At 52.4% G+C, this 15,369-nt stretch overlaps 2 protein-coding genes across 6 annotated transcripts; both read left to right on the forward strand.

Annotated features, from left to right (window-relative positions):
* The first annotated feature begins 4,989 nt into the window (after positions 1-4,989).
* On the forward strand, positions 4,990-8,840 carry TEKT2 (tektin 2). Of its 5 annotated transcripts, none has more exons than XM_036911909.2 (10): positions 4,990-5,069; positions 5,925-6,135; positions 6,219-6,344; positions 6,540-6,745; positions 7,219-7,362; positions 7,444-7,558; positions 7,736-7,843; positions 7,974-8,117; positions 8,288-8,367; positions 8,514-8,840. In XM_036911909.2, exons 2-10 carry the CDS (start codon positions 5,980-5,982, stop codon positions 8,725-8,727), a joined length of 1,293 nt encoding a protein of 430 aa, XP_036767804.1. In that variant the 5' UTR covers positions 4,990-5,069; positions 5,925-5,979; the 3' UTR covers positions 8,728-8,840. The 5 variants fall into 5 exon arrangements, with proteins under 5 accessions (XP_036767804.1, XP_036767805.1, XP_036767806.1 ...); XM_036911910.2 differs by having other exon boundaries at positions 5,000-5,021; positions 5,928-6,135; XM_036911908.2 differs by lacking the exon at positions 4,990-5,069 and adding an exon at positions 5,137-5,287.
* A 435-nt stretch (positions 8,841-9,275) lies between these two features.
* ADPRS (ADP-ribosylserine hydrolase) lies at positions 9,276-14,737 on the forward strand. The gene is made up of 6 exons (XM_036911903.2): positions 9,276-9,732; positions 12,124-12,220; positions 12,497-12,704; positions 12,807-12,991; positions 13,334-13,434; positions 14,015-14,737. The coding sequence occupies exons 1-6, from the start codon at positions 9,516-9,518 to the stop codon at positions 14,305-14,307; spliced, it is 1,101 nt and encodes a 366-aa protein (XP_036767798.2). The 5' UTR covers positions 9,276-9,515; the 3' UTR covers positions 14,308-14,737.
* The last annotated feature ends 632 nt before the right edge of the window (positions 14,738-15,369 follow it).

A 15,369-nucleotide genomic window follows, 5' to 3' on the forward strand; every position in this document is an offset into this window, starting at 1 on the left:
GAACAAATTGCCAATTTAATATATTAGAGTTCAACTGCTTGAAACTTTTTTCAGAGCACCACTCTTAAATATAAAGAAATTTACAGCAAATAAGGTAAAGTTCCAAAGTGGGTTTTTTTCTTTGGAGGGAGCCATACATTTTGAACTATATGTTCTCATGTTTCAGTTGTCTGGTCATTGGATAAATTCCTCTTGGCTGATGAGACTTGCATACTTTGCAGATGCTTTTAGGAAATTAATTTAGGTAATCTGTCAACACCAGGAAAGGATGTGATCAGTTTTACAATGTTTGATAAAATGCTTATGTCTTAAAGGAGACTGAAATCTTTAATTTTATCTGTAGGAGAAAGATGATTGTTTTCCTATCTTTTGTAACTTGTTACTTCTAAAATTTCTGCAGTCCATAGAGCTTTGCAATGCCTTTATTAAGTGTGGCACTTTTCTCTACTGAAACATTTTCCTTTAAGAATAATGCTTAGGCTGAAATTTTATTTACAAACAAAACATGTATTAGTGGGTTGGGATTATGAAGCCTAATATGCTGTCTGACTCTCAGATGAAACAAATCATTCTTAGAATTTTTGCTTAGTGATAATAGTAATAGCCCAACTCAAAGAACTTGAAACTGCTAAAGTACAGTATTATTCTTTTTTTACTGTAATGTATTATGCTACATGGAATTTGAACATTATGTTGCAAAAACCAGAACCAAAAAAAGAGCATAAGGATATTTTGATGCTGCATGAGCCAGGATTTCAATCACCACCATCATTCAGATGGTTTTCACTTGTATTTTACACAACTATGAAATTAAGCTTGTTTAACCATCTTTACATATTTTTTTGTGAGTTTTATGTTTCTAATTTATTTTTGTACTTTAATTGCTAGATTTTAGATTATACAAGTTTGTCATCTGTGGTATCCTCTTGAATACTATTTTTTAAAATACATTGAGAGGCCCTATGTGGGGAAAATGGAAATTCCTATGGCCAGGATCCTCACCTGACCCTAAACTCCTTGATGTAATTGGCCTACTGCAGGCTAATGCTTCCACACCTGTAGGTTATGAGATATTATTGACTGAGTCACAATATAAAGAGTTCTGCCTAGTGCTCTGGGTAGGCAGAGACAGAGGTGGATTATGGACCTGAGGACTGCTGGATGCAGACATGATTCTAGTGCTCAACGTCCTGCCACAGAGTAAAGCTGGGTGTAACCCCTTTTACCCCAAGAATATTCTGTTGTCTTTTCTCAGTCTCGCTGAATCCATAGTGAACTTGCCCAGGGCTGAAACCCTCAGGCAAGACATCCTATGGAAACCTTTAATAAAATATTACTACTGTCTACATTAGGAGGCCCTTTAGATATGCTAATTTGAGTATCTGCACAAACGTATAACACTTCACTTTGAATGCAGTGAAACTACTCTCCTTTTTGACTAAGCAACTTCTTTCTTTTCCAAGAAGAGTGGGCTTTGAAGACATGAAGGGCGAATCAAGTGGGGGGATAATATCACTCCTACCTCCAGGACAAGTCATCTGCAGCTCTGTAGGTGAAACAGCAGTTACTTCTCTCTAAAGTGTGAAGAGAAACTATGTAACCCTGCCTGAGTCTCAACCTTGAGGATCTCTGTATGAATTTATCTGTCCTGTGACAAGTGCAAGACCAGCAGAAAAGAAAGCTGGAGAAAAAGGACAGAGTCAAGCACTTTTCTCTGGAATAATGTACAAACAGAAAATGTCTAAAGTAAGAGAGGCCAAGCCCAAGCAAGTCCCAAGTTAAAGCAAAAACCTTCTAATGCGATCTTAAATTGGTATTGCTTGAAAAACATTTCTCACAATCACAGTTCTCACATTTCCAAAATAGCAATTTCTGGAGGGAAGGCCAGAGTTTGATTTAATAGTTAAACTGCAACTTAAATCTTTACTGTCATTGCCAAGCACACTAGTAAGCTGTTAGGGATTTAACTTTACAGCAGAAAGACAAAGGGAAAAAAATGTCAAAAGTCTTCTTCAAATGTGTACTTTGTGTTTCCACTTAAGAGGGAAGAAAGGCAGAAATGGAATAGCCCTTAAGATGTTCAATTTTGCATTTCTGCATACTGGAGATAACTTGACATTTTAGCATGCTCCAAAACAGAATAGGGTGAATGAAATTCTTATCCATCCTCTCAGTTGTCTTTATATCTATTTTTCTGTTAGATTTAAATTAGATAGAAAACAGCTTCAAGTCAACAACAAAATAGGAGCTACTATTTTGCTAGAGATTGGCCACTTGAAAGAAAAATTAGAAAAATTTTATGTGAAATATTCCAGATATAAGGTAGTTAATAATCATGGAGAAATTACAATCTAGTATTCAATTCTTTTGTAATAGCTAAAACAATCAAGAAGCATAGTAGGGTATTTCAGTAGGAAAACCTTGGGGATGGAGCACTAAATAGTATTTTTGCCTCTAGGCATTGGAGGTGCCCTCTAAAGAAAGATACTTAGGCTTCAGAGGACAACACACTAAGTAGGCTGGCAAATATGCACCTCCAGGAAAGGTAATACAATTACCTTCAGTAGCTATACGTGGGGATACCTTATCAAGATATTGTTTTGCATATTAGAATAAGATCAGCTGACCCAGTATTAAGTAAAGTACTTTTAAAGATGGTTCTAATTCAATAAAGGTTGCACTCTCTGAGGATTGGAGTCATTGGCATTCATTAAGGCAGCTACTCATTATGACATTTACTGTGAGGAGAAAATGGAGAACAGAGATGATATATACCACCATTGTTCACAGATTTTGAGAGAAAATGGCTTGTTATTGCTAAGGTGTTTCATGTTTCCTTTGGCTAAATCTCAATCACTTTAAAAAGTTCTTCTGTTTCACTTTTTCTTCACATTTTAAAAACTTCTCACTTCATCGTCGGTACCTCTAGGATCCTTCTTAATCCATGATAAATTGAGTGGATACTCGTGTTCTTTAACTCTGAAGGGGGAGAACAGCCAGGTGAAGATTATTACAACCAGACACATGCCAGCCATGCCAGTATCTCCCTCTTGATAATGTTCATTCAAGATGTGGCAGCTTTATCTAAGAGCACCAGTGCCTGGGTAGTGCACGTATTAAACAGAGTAATGCTGTATACATCTGTTACAAACTGAATATAATGTATATGTCTTGTGTTGGGACCCCTTTGAGCATATCCAGCTCTTTTTATATGCATCCACATTTGACCAGATGACCACAAAGCACAGAAGTAAAACTGCCCACAGACTTGTGTTAAAGACCCATTTTTCTATTCCTTTTCAATAAAAACACAAGCTCACCAAGGAGAGCCAGCTTGAAGGGACAGTGATACTTTATAGGCTGATTGTGATGTTGACCTTCTCTCAGTTCCCTTGGCTACCAACTTGCCTATCTGCTCAGCTATGACCCCTTTCTTCCAAATGATGAGCATCATCTGATGTAAATTTCCTTTCAGCAGAAAAGTGGAGGAAACTTGGACACCAATTGGAGCATTTGAAAGACACAAGACTTTCACCATAATTCACCATAGCAAAAAATACCTCATTGGTGAATGCAATGGAACATTGCCAGGAATTTGCCAAGATCTGAAATTTTCAGCAGTATGTTTGCATATTACATATGATCTCAGTTTCTGGAGAGTAGTAAATATCACAATAATGTAGTTTCTTGGTGTTTCCAGTACAAAATGACAGAACATGGACAGCATCACTCATCTTATCACTGTTTTCTTGGTCCACTCCATTAGCTGTCTAACCTTTTCTGCTGACATCTTCCTCCTTTGGACAGGACATGCAGAAACCTCATGAGCCACGAACACCACAGCCACCACCACAGGGATATATGCCAAAGCCATTACCATTCTGCCTTATTTGTTTATTTCTTTGTGTTATAAAATGTTGCAGAACATATAGGTCAAAATTTGATTTCTTCCAATAGTTAATTTGTCCAAGACCTTTTTGTCCTGTCTTCTTTAATCCCAGCAAGAGAGCTATGTCACAAATTACCATGCACGTCTGATTGATAAGCCATATATTAGAGTTCAGAAAATGTTCCATTAGGAAAAAACATATTCTGTGGTCAGGGAAGTTTGGGAAATGCTCGAGCCTCAGGCTCTCTTCAGGACTCCAGGCTCTAACTGCCTGCTGGACAGCAAGAGCTACCACAGGCGCCTCAAATCTCTCAAAAGCCAACTCCTCCTTCTGCCTAACAAGCCCTTGTTCTCTGCCTCTCCTCCCTTTGTGAAGAATAACCGTCCCCCCATCACTGAGATTTCAAAGCTGAGGACTCTCCTTGGACTCCTCCAGACCTAATGCGGCCTCTGGGCCAGACTGCTTGGGTTTGGATCCAGGCTCTACCACACAGCTGTGTGACCCTGGGCACGTCCCTCACTTTATGCCTCAGTTTCCTCGCCTGTAAGAGCAACAAGGTAATGGCACCCACCTCCTAGGACCACTCGGCACAGCCTTGGGGAAGGAGCCCAGGACAGCGTCCCTGCTTTCCTGTCCATTTCCAGCCCCACCAACAGAGACAATACGGACCTGTAACGGTAAACGTGGACCCGGGAAACACATACACACACACACACACACACACACACACGTGCGTTTTCCGCCCCTGCCTTCGAGCCAATGCCCGTCTCCTTAGTTACTGGGGGAATGATGCCTACCTCACCTGTTAGTTATGAACATTAAATGCTAACATTGCCCAAGGCCGAGAACAAAACTGGCACTGTTGGTTTCCCCCCCTCTCTTTTTAAAGGAAATGGTTGGATTTTGAGTATCGCTTCTTATACCTCAGTTACCTCTCTCAGCGATTATGCGCACCCTGCAAATGCGATCGTCATTCCTTCAAAGCGGTCAGGCAGATGGATGAGTTGTTGGGCAAGACAGGATCCAAGAAATGTGTGTAAATAATGGCCTGTACACATACGGTTCCTGGAAGGACACCTGCCAGGGACACCTGCCATGGAGTGGGCCTGAGCGGGACATTACTTTTTCTAGGTACGGTGCGTAGTTTTTACCACGTCGATGTACAACTTTTACCAACATGTGTTTAACTCGTAAACGGGGCGAACGCGGTTCCGGCTGCCCGCCTCCGCCGCCCCTCCCGCCCAGCAGCCTCCCCTTGCGAAGGCCTCCGGGCCTCGGGCGCCGGTTGCCAAGCCTAACAGAAGCGCAGCGGCCGCGCGCCGGGCGGGTGCCTAGCAACCGGGGCGCTGGAACCGAGCAGCAGGCGGCGGGAGGCGCGAGTGCGCGCCCAGGCCGAGGTGAGGGGGCGCGGCGCCGGGCGGTGGGGGCTCACAGCCCGGGCCGAGCTCCCTCCCTGTCTCCGTGCCAGCGCCCGGGGACTAATTTAAACAAAGATGGTTATCCTGGGAGCGGAGGCTGGCCCCGCGACAGCCCTGGGCCCCCGCACTCCCCGCTCCTCGCACGGTGGGCGCAGGGAGCCCGCCCCAGCCCCTCGCCCGCAGCTCCCTACAGCCAGCTCGGTGCCCGCTCGGCGGACGAGGGCTCCTACGAGCAGATCCCCGACCTGGCCCAAAACTGGGCGGAGAAAGAAAAGAAAGTTCCGCAAGATTTGGTTGCTGGAAGTAGGGGTGGGAACAGGACTAAGGGGTATTCTCCCTGCCCCCCAACCCCGCCCTCCCCCACACACACCCCGAGGGACTCCATTATCCGCCTTCACCGCCTGCAGGGTCCAGGAGTTTGAGTCTGTGGAGGGAGGGGTGGGATGAAACTTAGTTAATGCTCTTACAAGTTAAGCCAGGCAGGGCTGTTTACAAGCAGGCGTCCTGCCGGAAGGAGCTTGGAGCACAATGGGCAAGAACACATCCCGAGGAGGGGGCTTTTGATCCAGGAGAGGATCTTCCAAGTGGTCTCCTGCAGCCTCTTTTCCCCCTCCAGCAGAGGTGGGTGACTTGGAACAGGGCTAGGGTTTCTGACCCTTCGCCCCTGCGCCATGGCCACGCTGAACGCCAAGCCCAGTCAACGATTCCGGATGCCAGACTGGCACACCAACAGCTATCTGTTGTCAACCAACGCGGAGCGGCAGCGGGATGCTTCACACCAGATCCGCCAGGAGGCCCGGGTCCTCCGCAACGAGACCACCAACCAGGTTCTGCGCGGGAGCCCACTTGGGTGGACAAAGGCAAAGCCCACAATCCCGACACTCTCTTTATCAGGCTGTGTCTCTTCCAGACCATTTGGGATGAGCACGACAATAGGACTCGACTGGCAGAGAGGATTGACACTGTGAACCGATGGAAGGAGATGCTGGACAAGTGTCTAACAGATTTAGATGCTGAGATCGACGCGCTGACACAGGCAGGCAGCAGAACAGGGGACCTGGAGACCTCTGCAAGGACCTCCCGTCCCTCCCCACTTCTGGGGCGGGAGCACTTGATGGGGGTATTTGGTGGCAGGTCCATCTGAGTCACTCCCCAGCTCCTCTGCTAAAGTGGGGATGAGATCTGCTTCCCAGTGGATGCCACCCCAGCTCCAGTGCCCCCTCTTTTCTAGATGAAAGAATCTGCAGAGCAAAACCTGCAGGCCAAGAACCTGCCTCTGGATGTGGCAGTTGAGTGCCTGACCCTGCGGGACAGTCGGCGGGACATTGATGTGGTGAAGGATCCTGTGGAGGAAGAGCTGCACAAAGAGGTGCAGATCATTGATGCCACCAAGAAGGCCTTGCAGCAGAAGATTAGCCAAGCCTTTGAGAAGCTCTGGTAAGGGAGACAGGACTTCCCCTGCACTCAAGGCTGTGTCTTAAAGGTGGAGCATATGTATTGTGGACAGCAAGCAACTGGCTCTCAGGCTGCCTTCTGCCCCTGTCCAGTCAGTGGCAGTCCCACTGCCTGGACATGGTCTGCGAATACTTCTCCCAACCCTGCTCTAGGCAGCCATTATCAGTTGATTGGAAGCAGGAGAGATGAAGCCCATTTGCCACCACCCCTTACCGCTTGTGTGTATCTGAGCCTTTGTGAGTGGGGCTAATGCACACGTGCCCTGTGGGTGTGTGCTAGCATGTGGGGGTTGTAAGTGTGACCTCAGGAAGCTCATCCAGCTGTGCTGGTCTTTGTCTCAGCTGCAGTAGCTCCACTGACGCCCAACCTCCCCATCTCAGTGCCCTCTCCGTACCATGGAGCTGCATTCTGGGGCCTTGGAAGGATGGTTCCTGATCGAGTCTGTTCCCTCCCAGCCTCCTGCAGGAAGTCCGACAGCAGCTCATCTCTGACCATCAGGGCAAAATGGAGACATTGGACATCGACAGAGGCTGCCTCTCTCTCAACCTTAAGTCCCCAAACATCTCTCTGAAGGTTAATCCCACACGTGTCCCCAGTGGGTAAGAAGTGTTTCACTCAGTCTCTCTGCTCCCCTTGGAGGCCTGCCTGCCCTCCTGACTGCAGCTTCCCTGCCCCTGCAGCTCCTCCACACTCCCGCAGTGGGATGACTTCAGTCAGTTCAACAAGAACCGCGCGGAGGCTGAAATGAAAGGAGCCACAGAACTGAGGGAGGCCATTGCCCTAACTATTGCCCAGGTGACTGACCACTCCCGCACTCTGCTCCACAGCTAATGGGTGGCCCAAGTGTGCACTCCAGCCCTTATCTTTGGTTCCCTGGTGGCTTGTGGCATCCCATCCCCTCACTTGAGTGATATCCTCCAAGGGCCATGAGCTTATACCTTCCTGTTGCCCTGCCTGCTTCCTGTCCTCCAGACCAACAATGAACTGGAAGCCCAGAGGGTTGCCACAGAATTTGCCTTCAGAAAGCGGCTGCGGGATATGGAGAAAGTGTACAGTGAGCTCAAGTGGCAAGAGAAGAATGTGAGTTTAGGCCCCTGGGGTTTGGGCTTCTTGCTGTGGGATGGGGAGCCCGATGCCCTGCCAGGAAGCCCTGGACCAGGGGCACCATGATGGTTTCAGCTGGTGGAGATCAGCCACTTGGTCTCCACAGACCTTGGAGGAGATCTCGGAGCTGCACGAGGACCTCCGGCACCTGGAGGAGGATCTACGCAGAAAGTTACAGAATCTGAAGCTATGCCATACCCGGCTGGAGTCCAGAACCTGCCGACCCAATGTGGAACTCTGCCGGGACCAGGTGCGAGGGCACCCCACTGGGCCCCTTGACCCCACTAAAGTCTCCTGGGGATCATTGCCCAGCACATACTCCTGGCAGAGCAGGGGTGCTGCTGGTGGGCAGAACCCAGACCCCTGAGCCAAAGGATAGTATGCTGACCTGGGGCTCCCAACCCACCCCTCTGCCTCCAGGCACAGTATGGCCTCACTGACGAAGTTCACCAGTTAGAGACAACCATTGCTGCCCTGAAGCAGAAGCTGGCACAGGCACAGTAGGTTGGGGGAGTGGGCAGGAGGGGCAGGGAGATGCCTCCCACCCACGGGGCCTCTTGCTGCGTGCTGGCTCCCCAGCTGTCTTCCTGACTTAGGGCTGGAAAATTCAGCCCTGACCGAGTTGGTAATGATGCCTCCTACCCAGGGACGCTCTGGACGCCCTGTACAAGCACCTGGCCCGGCTACAGGCTGACATTGCCTGCAAGGCCAACTCCATGCTGCTGGACACCAAGTGCATGGACACCCGTCGGAAGCTGACTGTGCCTGCTGAGAAGTTTGTACCTGAGGTGGACACCTTCTCCCGGACCACAAACCGCACTCTGAGCCCACTCAAAACCTGCCAACTGGAGCTGGCCTAGCCTTTGGGGGGCTGAGGGAGGAGGCGAAAGGTCAGAAGGAAATGGAAAAGGGCGGGGTTGCTGAGGGAATGGATCTAATAAATGTCAGGATTCGCAGTCCAGATGGTTACCGGTTGTCCTGCACGCAGCAAGCAGAGAGTGAGAGGACTCTTAGCCCTCCTGTGTACAGAAAAGCGGAGATAGGGAACATTATCTCCCAAGCTCCATCCAAATCCAATTCCTTCCCTTCTCCCTCCTCAGGAAACCCCTCTCTGGGCAAGGCCAGCACCCCTTGGGCTCTAGTGGCATGACCTCTGACCAGCTCTGTCCCAGCTACAACCTTGCCTGCCTTCTTGATGCCTAGGCGAGGCCCAGAGGGAGTAGGATCATGGTGGGAGTGCTCGGGGATGGGGCCCCAGGCCTGAGTGGGGATCAAGAGCCGGGGCTGCCGTGGGAGGGCCAGGGGTGCAGGGGTACAGAGGCCTGAAGAGCAGCTGCCGGGGTCCGGAGGTCTGGCTCAGTGCCCACTCCTCGGAGACCCTTTAATGGCCGTCCCGCCCAGTTGTGACGCTGTTTACCGGTGTGGAGAATGCAAGCTAAAAGAAGAGACAGGACCCAACAGAACCAGCGCTGCGGGACAGACGCGGGTCCCACGCATTCGTGAGCTGCGGCTCCGAGCCGCTGGGCGGCGCTATGGCCGGGGAGCGGCGCGGGGGCTCCAGGCCACCGAGAGGCGCTGTGGGGCTGGAGGGAAGCGGCGCCGTGGGGAGCGCGCTGGCCGCACCGGAAGTGGCGACTGGCCCGCGCGAATGGCGGCGGCGGCGGCGGCAATGACAGCGACGGCCTGCGGAGGAGCTGGGGCGGCCCGCTCCCTCTCCCGCTTCCGAGGCTGCCTGGCTGGCGCGCTGCTCGGGGACTGCGTGGGCGCCATCTACGAGGCGCACGACACCGTCAGCCTGACGTCAGTTCTGCGTCACGTCCAGAGCCTGGAGCCCGACCTCGGCTCGCCGGGCAGCGCGCGGACAGGTGGGCGGGACCGGGTGCACGTGGGGACTCGGGAAGGGAGGGCGCCGCGGCGGTAGAGGCGTGGGCTCCAGGTGAGGCTGCCCGGGGCAGCAGGGGCCAGATGTGGACTCAGCTCCCTCGTCACACCGTCTTGCCCTCAGCACTCCCCAGCCAGGGGCATGGCAGCACCATCCTTAACGTCCTGCCAAGCCAGGAACCTAGGAGTCATTCCCCCAAATGGTGCCTAGCCCTGTATATACACCCCTGTTGATTTTATGTGTTGTACCCATGTCTCGAATCAGCACCATGGTCCAGTCTCCACGCAGCAGGGAGTAAGCAGTCTGCTCAAAACGGATCTGATCGCGGCCTTCCTGGTATGAGACTGTGCAGTGATTTCCGTTACCCTCAGGATAGAGCCAAATTCCTGAGCGTGTCCCGCCCGGCCGGCAGTGGCCCGCATCCCCAGTGTAATCTTATACCACCGTTGGCCGTGCGCTTCAGTTCCTCTCACATCCTGCTTCCTCAAGCCCAACCCGTGGCAGGTACCGTCCCCTGCTTATAAAGCTGTCTGCCTCTCCGTGTGCAGTGGACTCCTCACCCAGATCTCTGCTCGGTATTATGTCTGAAGTCAAGCAGAGGATGATTCTTCTTGGAGAACATGGAGAATAGCAAGAAAAAGGACCATACTCAGAAACCCAGGAAGAGGAAAAGGAGCCAGAGAAAGAAAGGATTTCATAGGAGCAGGGGGCATGGGTATCAACAAAATCCGAGGAAATTTCATGATGGAAGACACTGATGTCATGCTGGAGAGGTTAAGCAGAAGGTAGTCTTTTCACCAGAGAAAAGCATTTTCAGTAGAAGGTTGAAAGTTGAAACTTGAAAGTTAGATTTCAGTGGAGTAGAAAGTGAAAGGTTTCCTATGAAGAGGAGAGATGATCTGTCACAAGTGAAGACAAGATGGACATTGTTTTTTAATTGCTTTTTTGCTTGGACATTAAGTTGGGAAAACATTTTAGGTTAAGAAGTGTTTAAAACCCACTGGATGCAAGTGGCAGAAAACCCAACTCACGATGGCCTGTAACTGGAAAGTCCAGAGGTAGGTCTGGCTTCCAGTGGAGCTGAATCCAGGGACCGAAACCATCTCCCCCAAACCCAGTTCATCTCCTTGTTCATATCTGCATTGGTTTCATTCACCCTGGCTGACCCTTCCCTTGGCTGGCCCCCAGCAGCTCCCAGCTCAGCAACTCCAGCAGAGGTGTCCCTCTTTGCAGTGGTCCCATCAAAAGTTCCGGATTGAGTCTCCTTGGCTTTGCTCAGGTCATCCGTCCACCCCTGAACAAGGGAGTGGAGTGTGCCGTTTGGACAAGGTGATGTGAGCACCATGCCCTCATCACCTGAGTGGGACAGAGGGTGCAGGGTGCAAAGGAAGGGAGAATAGGCGCTGCTCCACCGTATGGGGAGAAGTTGAGGGGACGGAAGAGAAGACGAAGAACAGATTCCCCAGGAAACAGGGCTGGGGTGGACTGGAGGAGGGACACACTCCATCGAGGGAGGATGGGACAGCATGGCTGCAGAAAAGGGACCTGGCAGCCTCTCTTCCTAGTGAAGTAGGAACGGGGCCCCCTAAGAGTGGAAGGGGAGGGGAAAGGGTTTCAGGGCTGCGGTGCACCGGCTAGGATGGGACAGGAGGCAGGAGGAGCAGGAAGGGGGGCTCGCTAGGGCGTGTGCTCTTCCCTCAGGTAAAACCAAGTCCCTATCCCAGCTGGCTTGTAGCCTACTCAGAAAGTCGCCATATAACCAGTATCTCTGTGTTAGAAGTCGTCCTGTGCCCCCAGAGGAAGGGGACAGGGCGGGTGGAGCAGGGAAGCAGCCCCCGCTGGGAAGGACGAGACCCAGCCTCTGAGATTGGCTCCGGGGCTGTGTGTGGAGGAGCAGTGGGTGTGAGATGGGTGAGGGGGGGGTCCTGGCTGGGAAGGACTTCGAGGCTAAGGCAGTGAATCTGGACCCCTCTCTGACGGCAGCAGACAGCCATTTTGAGCAGGAGAGTGAGATGAGGAAAGCGATTTTCTACTGTGAGGACGGATTTTCTGGCTGCACTTACACTTTGGGCTGGAGGTGGGGATTGTGCAGCTTTGAGGGGCCCACAGCAGGTGGTATTAAGACTGGAAATATAGTGATGGCAGTCAGAAGGGGGTGGAAGGTTCTCCTTCAGATACCAGCAGGACGTGGTAACTGACCTGAAATAAAGAATGCTGAAAATCCCAAGGTCTTGTGCCCAGGAAACGGGATGGGAGCTCGAGGCTGACTTCAGGCGTGGTGGAAATGGTGAATAAAAGGAACAAGTGGGAGGCCAAAGCTGCCACCCAACGCCCTGCAGCTGGATCTCCCCCTTCCCCTGCTCTGTCCCTGCAGAAGCACTGTACTACACAGACGACACAGCCATGGCCAGGGCCCTGGTGCAGTCCCTGCTGGCCAAGGAGGCCTTCGACGAGGTGGACATGGCTCACAGGTGAGGGGGGATGGTCCTGGGGTGAGGCACACCAGGGGGGCAGAGTTCTTGCACCACGTGACCAGAGCGGTGTGGCCCATGCATGCCGGGCCCCCGGCCTCTGCCGGACACTGTCTCTAGGGCTGCTGCAGCTTCCCAGGCTAGAGATGACAGTGCGGCTGGTGCAGGCCCCTCAGGTCCCCGAAGCTTCCTCTTCCCAAGCCAGCCAGATTTCTTCTCTCCGGACCCTGACAGGCATCTTTCAAACCCTAATTCCACCTCCCTTCTCTTGCCTAGGTTTGCTCAGGAGTACAAGAAAGACCCTGACCGGGGTTACGGTGCGGGAGTCATCACCGTCTTCCGGAAGCTCCTCAGCCCCAAGTGCCGTGATGTCTATGAGCCTGCCCAGGCCCAGTTTAACGGGAAGGGCTCCTACGGCAACGGCGGTGCCATGCGGGTGGCTGGCATCTCCCTGGCCTACAGCAGCGTCCAGGACGTGCAGAAGGTAGTCCGGGCAGGCTGGCTTTGGGGCTTACCCCCCTCGCCCCCTCGCTCTGTGGCTCGGGTTCTGTGACAGCAGGACCTGCCTCCACTGCCTTTGCCCTAGTTCGCCCGGCTCTCGGCCCAGCTGACTCACGCCTCCTCCCTGGGCTACAACGGTGCCATCCTGCAGGCCCTGGCTGTGCACCTGGCTTTGCAGGGTGAGTCGTCTAGTGAGCATTTCCTCGAGCAACTTCTGGGCCACATGGAAGAGCTGGAGAGTGATGCCCAGTCCATCTCGGATGCCAGGGAGTGAGTATCAGGCTGAGGCAGGCTGGAAGTGTGTGTGCAAGCATGCATGCGCGGTGGGGTGGGGGGGCTTGCATTGCCACAAGCTGAAACCTTCCTTCTTCAATCACAGACCCAAGGGAGGGGTGGGAAGAGCCCCTTTGCCTTGGCTGTGCCTCAGGGCTCTCAGGACCCCAGACAGCAGACGACTGGCTCACACCTAGCCTTCTCCCCCTTGTCAGGACACCTGTGCTAGGTGTCACCCTGACCACATCCCCGCCTTGCCCTTCCACACGGCCCTTCCCCCTGCCCTCCGTCCTCACCCTGCTGGCTCCAACCTCCCTGAAATCCTGCCTCAACCCACAGGCTGGGCATGGAGGAGCGTCCATACTCCAGCCGGCTAAAGAAGATTGGAGCGCTTCTGGGGCAGGACTCAGTGACCAGAGAGGAGGTGGTGTGTGAGCTCGGTGGGTACACCCCAACACCCGTCATCTTTCAGGGTCAGTCTTGGGCTTAGGGTTGGGAGGGGAGCTCGGAGTCGTGCCTGCTCTCTCTTTTGCCTGAGGCTGCTGTGACAGCGAGCCAGCCCTGTGGGGTTCTCGGCCCTGTAGGGTTCTTGGCGGGGTTGAGCACAGTGCCTTCTTGCTCTAGGGCTACCCGTCTTCAGCCTTACAGATAAACGTCCCCAGAAATGGCAGCAGGCTGCCTGTTCTGACAGCTGATGTTATTTATACGGCACTTTTACTGTGCCCTGTGCACTCTGCAGAAGGCTGCACCTTGGGTGGCCTCATGCCAGCCTCATGCCAGCCCCGTGAGAGTCACTGACTTGTTCACTCTCTACCAGAGGAGTGGACTCTCCCAGGGAACTTTCCCAGTCTCACAGCCGGTAGGTGGGAGAGCCAGGATTTGAACCCAGATAGTCTAACTCCAGAGCCTGTGATCTCAATCACAGTCCAATTGAAGCTGAGAGTGCTGATGTGTGGTGGAAGAAGCGTGGGGACATGGAGCGGGAGAGGGTCACGTTCCTGTAATCTGGCTTCCCCATAGGGAACGGCATTGCTGCCTTCGAATCTGTGCCCACTGCTATCTACTGCTTCCTACGCTGCATGGAGCCTGACCCCGAGATCCCCTCTGCCTTCAATAGCCTCCAGAGAACTCTTGTCTATTCCATCTCACTTGGCGGGGACACAGACACCATTGCCACCATGGCTGGGGCCATTGCTGGCGCCTATTATGGCATGGAACAGGTGCCAGAGAGCTGGCAGCAAAGCTGTGAGGGCTACGGGGAGACAGATATCCTTGCCCAGAGCCTGCACCGGGTCTTCCAGAAGAGTCTGTGAGGGCCACAGCTGCTGGGGCTCTGCCCTGTCCAGCAGGACCAGCTAGAGCTCAGATGAGGAGCCCTGAGGTTCCCTGGGCTTGGTGCCTTGCCTCCGTCCCCACGTTGTGGGTGGAGCACACTCGGGGCAGGGCCTCTGGGGCTGGGCTGCTGGCTTCCTGCAGAGCCTAGGGTACTCGTGGCGTTTCCTTTTATTATCTAGGACATGGAATTGGAGGTGGAAATGTTCTGCAGGAGCATCATTTCTCCATGTTGCAATTCAGCCAGTTTGCCAGAAAGCCTGCCTGTGACTGGCAGGGCCCCTGGGCAGCAAGTTTATATGCATCAAGGAGACAGGCACTTGACTCCAGGTACATTCCTGGCCCTTGGCTGTCATGGGCTCATTAACAGCTTCCAATGGAAGTCACAGAGCAATAAACATTTTCAGTAAATCCCTCACTGTTCCTTATGTTTCTCCTCTCCCTGAATGGGTTCTTCTCTGCCTTGAGCTTCTCAAACCTGGTGCCTTTTTATCTGGCTTGCACTCTGCTAAGACTGAGGGACACAAGACTGCAAGCTGCTGTGTTTTGAGGCCGATTCCTCCAGTTCTTCCTGCCAGCCACATTGTTCAGCCAGGAAGGGGAGAACAGGCCTGGTTTGGTGAGTTTTCCTGTTAGATCCCTCAGAGTGGCCCAGGCAGTGGGTAGGAACAAGCCAGATTTCCCTGCTCTCAGAGCCTGATTTCTTAATAGGTTGCTGCACAAATAGGACCCAGGCCCAGCTGGGCCAGGAACAGGAACCCTGTGGGAGGATGCCACTGGGCTGCCAACCTTTGGGGTGGGGGTGGGGAGGGCACACCTGTGTGCACTGAAGTCTGTGTGCCTTGTTCTTTATCTTGGGCCCTGCTCAAAGGCCTTGGCCCACATTTCGAAGAAAGGAAAATTGAAAGGAAGAAGACACCTCCCCTAAGCATATCATCTAAGCATCCTTTCACTGTCAGTACAGGGAGAAGCATGCCCAGCTGTGCAGCCAGCCTGAGGTTTCAGGACTGTCGGAATTCTGCCAGGCTGCATCGGTCCAGGTC

The sequence above is a fragment of the Manis pentadactyla genome, chromosome 4, assembly GCF_030020395.1.
Source record: "Manis pentadactyla isolate mManPen7 chromosome 4, mManPen7.hap1, whole genome shotgun sequence".
Taxonomy (NCBI): Eukaryota; Metazoa; Chordata; class Mammalia; order Pholidota; family Manidae; genus Manis; species Manis pentadactyla.